Genomic DNA, 7947 nt, shown 5'->3' with positions numbered 1-7947 from the left:
CAATACTACTTTTCACGACATCACAGTACTTTGTTCGCATTTTATATGAATGACGAAACAAAAGTGTTTCTACAAAAACCTCAAGAACGTACAAAATTTTTGTAAACCAAATCTTTTTTTATTTATGCTGCGGCATGCTACAATAGATAAGTAGAGCGACCACACGGACAATTAAGTAATAAATGAATACCCTCTTTTTTTTTTTTAACTACAAAAGAAAGGAAATATTTATATAATTGAAGTTAGTTTTATGCACCTAGGAAGATTTTAAGTTTTGAAATTCAAAAAGGTGTGAGCTCACTATTAAAAGAACTCTCTTTCACTTAAATTAAAAAAAATTGCCTATTGTTTTTAGCAGACAGGATAAAAATAAAATTTGGCTACTGCTTGTCATCTTTTGCAAATATGACACGGATCTCTGTTTGCGTGCTTTTTGGAGTGCATAACCTTAAATATATTTTGTGATCTGAATGGCACCTTCAAGTGTATTTAGTGTTTTATAATATGCTTAAATTTATATTAACTACAATTAAAGCAAAGTGAATAATAATTGTAAAAAATGGGCCTGCCAATAGAGGAAAGTATAGTCACAGTCGGTAAATATAAGATTAGGTTTGTTGAGCACGTTTAAGAGCTTGTAGCCTTCTTGTCAATTATAGCGAGAGTGGAGTGTATAGCTATTACCTCTTGCACTCTTCGGCTTAAGTAAATGGAGAAGGTCCCAATCGCAAACTGCAACAAAAAGTGAATAAGTTGTTGAACCCAATAAGGTGGGCTTGAATGTGCAGGAAGGAAAAACGAAAAGGGGTCGGTGGGGAGTGCCGTAAAGGAGCTAGGGAAGTGTTATAAATGAGCCCTTTTCATTAACCGCATCCTGATAAAAAAGTAAGCGAAAAAGCACTAGAGGAAAGCCAAAAAAAGGGAACAAAAGAAGAAAGAAAAACAGTTACCTCTTTATTGCTATTACTCCTATATATACTTTATAAAATTAAACAACAAACAACAAAGCAAAATTTTAAGTTTAGCCAATCACTAAGTCATTTTTATGTATTTGTTTTAGATATTAAAATAAGTTAATTTAAAAGTTAAAATATAATTGACTGGTGAGAGATGGAGAGATTAATTTGTCATTTTTATATTTACCTTCAATTTGAAACTTAAATTTTCGCTTCAATACTACTATTGTAATATGGATCATTATATTAAGTTATCTAAATTTCCGAACTTGGTAATATTTTTCAATATAAATATCTTTTTATAAATTATAGAGAAAACTTGTAGAAACACCACCAGTAACGCCGACGACCTCATTTGTTGCCATGACGAAACAAAATCCTCATGCATCACACTCTGCTTAACAGCAACGACCTATTGCTTCGAACAGTAAAGGGAGATACTGGCACCTCTTGCAACTGTTTTGGGAAGAATTTTTTTTCGAACAATAGGCAACCTGACCGCCGCAAATGGTTGTTAGGACCAGCTCATTGCGTCAACTGACATTTTTACTACGGCGTACACCGTAGAAAGGACGACTGTTACAGCTGTTGCAGAGAAAAGATGTGGTTATCGCTTGGTTATGTAAAACGCACTTGAAAACGGACGACAGATGGATTTTCTGCAATAAGACAGGGCACCGTCTTCATCGTCTTGACGGATACGATGGAGGACGTTTACCTGCTGCACCACCTGGCTACTCCTACAAACCTAAAGAGCATGTATATCGAGGAATTCGTCTTGACTTCGCTTATTCGAGTTCCATATTATTACGGCAACATCTACAACGCTACTTGGAAGCATTTGCCAGCGACAGTCAATGATAAAGATTAACTGAAAAAGAAAGCAAGGTAGTCCTCATCTCAAAATGATACAGTACCTTAACCCCATTACTAACCCTAGAAGGTGTTATATATATTGAGGCTCTCAGGAACGCTTAAGCGTCCTCATCGATAAGCAACTATGAACGAAGCTCCAAACCAGGCGCTTTACACGTTGTCTGCGCTCCACTTTTAAAAATTATCCGTGTGCCCTAAAATAGTCTACGCATTCGCTGCTTGAACCTACGAAAAACCTTCGACGATGGCGCTCCGCAAACGCAACAAAACAAGCCTCTGCGCCTAATGACCCACGCATCTTACTTAATGCGTAATGACACATTTGACGGCAACCTGGACTTGGAACGACTAGCATTCCTCCGAAGTGCAACTGCTGTCTTTTTTAACGTATAAGTAGGCGATACTAACCACCAGTGGGCACAAGAAATTACAGAATTACCCTGGAAATGCGAATGCTTCCAAAGGCCCAGGTATGCACTCTGAACGCTTATAGATTGTTACCTCCCCACACCTATTTATGTATTTATTAACTGAGATTACTAGTGGAAACTTACTATGAACACCTCCAAATAATTTAAATTATCAGCCAAACTAAGCAGTTTGCCCTCGATTATACCGGGCATCTGCATAAAACTTAATAATAAGGATAATAATAATATTGAACGCAGTACGCTGAGAACACTGCAGTTTGCGCATTTACAAAGAGCCTCTTATTACCACAACTACATAATAATACAACGCTACTCGGAAATCCCTGCCAACTTGTGCCGGTGGTGGGAAATAACCATTATGTAAAGCATAGCAGTGTAATTAATATTTAAAGTTGCACGGAAGTATCCCCTCCTCTAACCCGTGAGGTTGTTAAGATCTTTAATAGCTCTCAGGTCTTATATATTTGAGCGTCAGCATTAATGGCGACAACATGGCAACCCACGCACTCTTCCCGCTGCTGTGTGTTAAAGTACCATGCTCCCTGCGCAAAAAACTACCCTCTTGAAAATGTACGTGCACCCAATTTTGGGCTAGGCTTCTGTTGCTTGGACGTAAGAAATACTGTACGAAAGGTGCTCTTTTGACTTATGTCGAGCGCACCTTTTTTCGTGCCTAAGACAAGTGGCACGACAATCTGAGTCCAGAACGACTTGAAGTCTTACTTAGAAATGCAGCTACTATTTTGTTTGAGCGTGTTAGTAGGCATCCAAATTACCAGTAGTCTCATGAACTTACGTACGGATCCTGGATAGCGTACGCCTTAGACGGCTCCGTGATGCGCAAGTAAACCTCTACATACACATATGTATATATTTATAAAAGATTAAGAGCTGACTTGCGGAAACTGTGTACAGCCTATGCAAAATAGTCTATATAATAAGCAAACCCAAACAGCGTGAGTCAGATTTTATCGAGCTTCTGCATTTATCAAAAAAAATTTAGTTTTGTCCTTCTTGCGCTCCTTTGGCTTTCTTTGGTTGTGCTGGAAACCTCGGGCCAAAGGGAGAGACATATGTTATAACCACTCTTTACAAGCGTACTGATAGTCAGTGATGAGTTATTTTAACAACTAAAAATATACTTTCACACTAGCAAAGTAGTCTACCCTCTTCCTATTTTACAAGAGTGATATCTTAAGTTCGATAATTTAATTAGTAAGGCAGGAAATTGTTTTTATGAACCTGGATAAGGCAATAGTGTTCTTTCAACACTCATTATATTAGACTTTGAGCATTTAGATGCACTTACTTGCCGGCAGATGCAGGATACGATTTTATATAATTTACATTTAGTTTCAAAACTCTCCTGCACACATGTAAGAACATAGGCTTGGAAAGGCAATGCTAGTGAACAAAAATCGAGCAGGCGTCAGGGATTAAGTATCGAGAACCTCAGAAGCTACTCTTTTTTCAATAAAAATTTTTGAAATTTTTTGACAACTTTTAAGTTCTAATATATAACTTTTGTGTTGCTGGCTACTAACTACTTATAGATTACTTTAAAAGTTTTCTATGTTCATAAAATATAAAATCTTTTGAACTTTTCACTCATAATTTACTCCTTTAAAAGTTCATTATAATAATATAACATAGTTATTATACTATGATAATTTGGCGTTAACTATTTATTATCATGAGCTGAGCCTTTTTACGCTTGTAATGAAAAATCAGAGTTTATGCTAAGCAAACTTTATTCCTTAGTACTGTAAAATATTTGTAAATTTCCTTTAATACCATATAAAATTAGTCTTTTTCAGAACTAAATATAAGGAGTTAAACGTTTCCATTAAAAGTTGACGTAAAATTTTGTATATGCTCTACGTTTAGTGTTTGAAGCAAAACTTATATTTTAAAATTTCTTAAATTCTGCTCTATAAAAGGTAAACAAGGTATAAGTGCTTTAAATTAACAAAATTCGGAGTCAGGATCACACTGCGCTTGTCTAAGACTTATATGCTAACTCTGGAAACTTTAAAAGAAAATAATTTCTATAATAATACTCTAAACTCCTTATAAATGATAAGTTAAATAAAGCAAGCGGTTCTGAGTAAGCAAGTATAAACTAAATAACCTTCACGTAGACCTGGATACAGTGGAACATGAGGAAAAGGGAAGAACTTTACGTGTAGGGAGATTATGTGATTCCTTATAAAATTAGCAAAGTCGCAAAGTGGAGGTAAATTTTTTCTAACGCGTGGTATATTCAAAAGCTATTCATAGTGCTTCCGGCACCCCAAACCCTTCACCCAACTTTAAGCTTTACTATTACTTTCCGTGTAGGAGGATTACGTGATTCCTTATAAAACTAGCAGGTAAATTTTTTTTTTTACAGCGTTTACTCAAAAGCTATATAGTGCTCTCCACGGTGGTCAAATGCTTCACCCCACCTTTTCTTACTTTTCAGTACAATCTATCTACTTACTTTTTTGTTCGCCTTTATTGTTTGTTTGATAACTTTTCTCTCAAGTCGTTAATAAGCTGCCTCTCTTTCTTTTGCTTTTGTTCGAAGTTGTACATTGCTAAAGCTCTTCTCTCTTCTGCACTATACATTTGATTTTCTTTACGAAGACGGACAGCTTCCATTCTCCGATGACGACTTCCGGACATTACAAAACCTAAAATCATATAAAGTTACTCTTCAGTAAAGTCAAAAAGATTACTAATACACTAAAAAAATTTACAAGTATAATAATAAAAAATTGAAGTACATAAATAACTTAAATAACAATTAAAACTAAATTAGTTTTCTAGATAAACTAATAAAAGTAATTTCCCCCCCCCCCCCCCCCCCCAAAGTATTAAAATTCTTTTTTTGAAGTATTACAGACCGCCAAGCAAACCATTTGATAAACAATATCACTTTATCGGAATTTTTTACTTTTTTGGGCTGAATCATCGATAATCATTGACTAATTAGCACTAAATAAAAGTAGAAACTTAGTTTAACTCTAACTTTCCTAACCTTTCCTTAACAGCGTAACTTATAACTGGCGCTAGTGTTATAAAGTTAGATCCTATTAATCGCCAACAAGTTCACTACAAATTTTACCAAAAAAAATTCACCCTTAAGTGCAAGGTCAGTAGCTTAGGTAAAGAGCCAGTCAAAATAACTCTCATTTTTTAAAAAATTATTATTTTCTTACTATTTAAATTTGACTTATACGAAAATTATATAATTAACTATTTTTTATTAAAGTTGAATTATAATACTTTTTTAACTTTTTATTTTTATTTTTTTAACTCCCTTTTTTAAAAAAAACACGAAAACTTATAAAGAAAAACAATGTAAAGTTCACAACTCATTTCAATCTATTTTCTAGTTTCAAAATAAATTTACAAATACACATTTTCTTATAAATAATAAACAAGTTTATAATAAATAAAAAACCAGTTTAACCTAAAAAATAGACATATTTTATTTTAATTCATTATAAAGATCCTAATAATATAGTAAAGTTGGGAAAATAAACATACCCATGCTCTCAAAATCTTCAATCTCTTTCGAAGTTAACCCAATCTCGCCACGACGGGGAATGCGCACACCTAAAAAATAAATTTAATGAAGTGTGATACTAGTAAACCTAAAAGGCTTAAATACCTTCTTCAATAAAAGCGGCCATAGCATCAGCTTCACCAGGCATCATCATGTCTTTATATCCTTTTTGCAGTCCAACTTGAAGTCTACAACCGAAAAAGAAACATTTAAGGAAGTTTAGGTACTTTAATAATAAAATAAGAAGAATGTTAAATTTGATATATAAAAAGATATAGACTTAAAGAAAGTAATGACCCGGTGGCGGGCTGGGGGCCTACAATCGTGTCGTCATCACTGTCTGCATTTCTTTTTTTTAAATGAAGATCGGTTTTTTCAACCCATTGATCGTCTTCATCAGAAGATGGATTTAAGGATGATTCTTTCTTACTACTAACAATTGAAGTGCTGCTAAGGCCAGTTTTTAAATCTCTTAAAGCTATATCTTCAGTTTCCTTTAGTTTATTATTTACTTTGTATAACTTCTTTATTTTTTTCAAGTTTTCATGTTAACTTTATCTCGCTTTGAGTCGTGACGTTTATAACTTTCACTATCACTGCCGCTAGAACTACTAGTACTTTTACTTTCTGTTCCACTGGTGGAACTACAGGTGATAGCACTACTATCATCTTCAACCCGTACTAGCTTTCTTTTTTTAAAGTTACTATCTCTCTTACGAGAACGATTATTATAAACTTTTTTACTTTTACTTTCTAGTGATTTAAGTCTTTCTGATACGCTTGTGCATCCTTCTTCCATTCCCCTCGGGGTTGGGGGACTTCTGGCCCACACACCCGGCACATATTTCCCTTGGTTATAATATTAATAAAGAAGATAACTATTTAATTATTAACAAAATTACCTTCCTGTTTAATCCTAGCCTTCTGCCTGTCAAGCCAAAAATTTTTTTCTCTAACGTTATTTCTGCTAAACATGTTAAGAAAGATAAAAGAAAGTATCACTCATCTAAGTAAAACTAAAATAACAGTATTACTGAAGAAATTAAATGTGTATATGTTTCGGAACTTAAGGCCATATTATTATTCAATCAAGGGGTGAAAAGCTAGAAGAAAAGAGTTCAGTAAGCGTCGTTTTGCTTTTTCAAAAGTGTAGCGTACTTGTAGACCACAAGGGAATGCTTTTTAACTATCTATATTAGGAAAGATCGTAAGGAGAATAGCGCATTATTTATGGACGTTAAAGACAGCTGGAAGCTCCTTCACTTTACATACAACAGCATAAAAAAGAAAACCAAATTAATGCATTTTAGTAAGAGCTTTGCAAACCACTTGGTAGAATTTATAAACTATTATAAAGATCTATCTACGTTTTTTTTGTCTTGTATCCAGGCATACTGAATCTCTTTTTCTTTTATTACCACATAAGACATTTAAATTTAGACAAATATATTTATTAAAGCTTGTTAGTTAACTGATGTACCTTGAACTTAAATTAATTTAATTTAAGAGGCTTAATACCTTGTCACGAAAGTATATTTAAAAACAGGAGCATAGTAATGTTATGACGCAACCACTATTCGCTAAAAGGGGGTGGGGAGGTAAAAGGTATTCTGGTAGCTACTGAAACATATAGTTCTTATTGTAATATTCAACCTTATTTTTATTATCGGGGGAGTAAAAAAAACTCACTTACTACATTTTTAAAAGTTTGATTCAATTTTGTCCATGGTAATTTATGGCACCGCATTCATCAGATTAATTTTATGCACTACCATAATTAAAGATGCCTGTTTAAAATTACCGCTTTTTTACGAAAAGAGTATATGAGTAGACTTTTCGGTGCGAGAAGACAAAGTAATTCTTAGCTCCCGAACACTTAACAATATTTGCACAACAGAAGAATTTTTCAAGATATAAATCTGACATTTCAGGGTCATTGAATGAAACATAACTTTTCCTTTTTTATTGAAATATTGAAAACAATTTTAATACTATAACATTCTTTTGGCTGTGGGGACTTGTGACTTTTTTCATCGTGAGAATGTATCATGTAATACTAGCTTCAGCCATGCTAGAAATCATCACTTTAATTAAGTTGGTATCCCCCCTTGTAGGGCAAAAATCTTTTTTT

The 7947-nt window shown here is 33.8% G+C and overlaps 1 protein-coding gene across 1 annotated transcript; it reads right to left on the bottom strand.

Annotated features, from left to right (window-relative positions):
* Window positions 1-4710: 4710 nt before the first annotated feature.
* LOC135145805 (NKAP family protein CG6066-like) lies at window positions 4711-6916 on the bottom strand. Its single transcript, XM_064077942.1, has 6 exons — window positions 6851-6916; window positions 6719-6783; window positions 6114-6665; window positions 5922-6004; window positions 5798-5866; window positions 4711-4938 (listed from the first exon to the last, which is right to left on the bottom strand). The coding sequence occupies exons 4-6, from the start codon at window positions 5968-5970 to the stop codon at window positions 4760-4762; spliced, it is 297 nt and encodes a 98-aa protein (XP_063934012.1). The 5' UTR covers window positions 5971-6004; window positions 6114-6665; window positions 6719-6783; window positions 6851-6916; the 3' UTR covers window positions 4711-4759.
* Window positions 6917-7947: the final 1031 nt, after the last annotated feature.

Source organism: Zophobas morio, unplaced genomic scaffold (assembly GCF_036711695.1).
Source record: "Zophobas morio isolate AGI-343-1 ecotype UQ-CSIRO unplaced genomic scaffold, CSIRO_AGI_Zmor_V1 ptg000183l, whole genome shotgun sequence".
NCBI classification, from domain to species: Eukaryota; Metazoa; Arthropoda; class Insecta; order Coleoptera; family Tenebrionidae; genus Zophobas; species Zophobas morio.
Note: the sequence above shows the minus strand (reverse complement) of the source record. Positions and strands in the feature narration are given on the sequence as shown.

Excerpts from the sequence above, each read along its gene's own strand:
- LOC135145805 (XM_064077942.1), bottom strand. The coding sequence starts at position 5,970 with ATGATGATGCCTGGTGAAGCTGATGCTATGGCCGCTTTTATTGAAGAA. Across the intron at positions 5,867-5,921 it reads GGCCGCTTTTATTGAAGAAG|GTGTGCGCATTCCCCGTCGT; the intron begins GTATTTAAGCCT and ends TTTATTTTTTAG. Across the intron at positions 4,939-5,797 it reads TGAAGATTTTGAGAGCATGG|GTTTTGTAATGTCCGGAAGT; the intron begins GTATGTTTATTT and ends ATATGATTTTAG.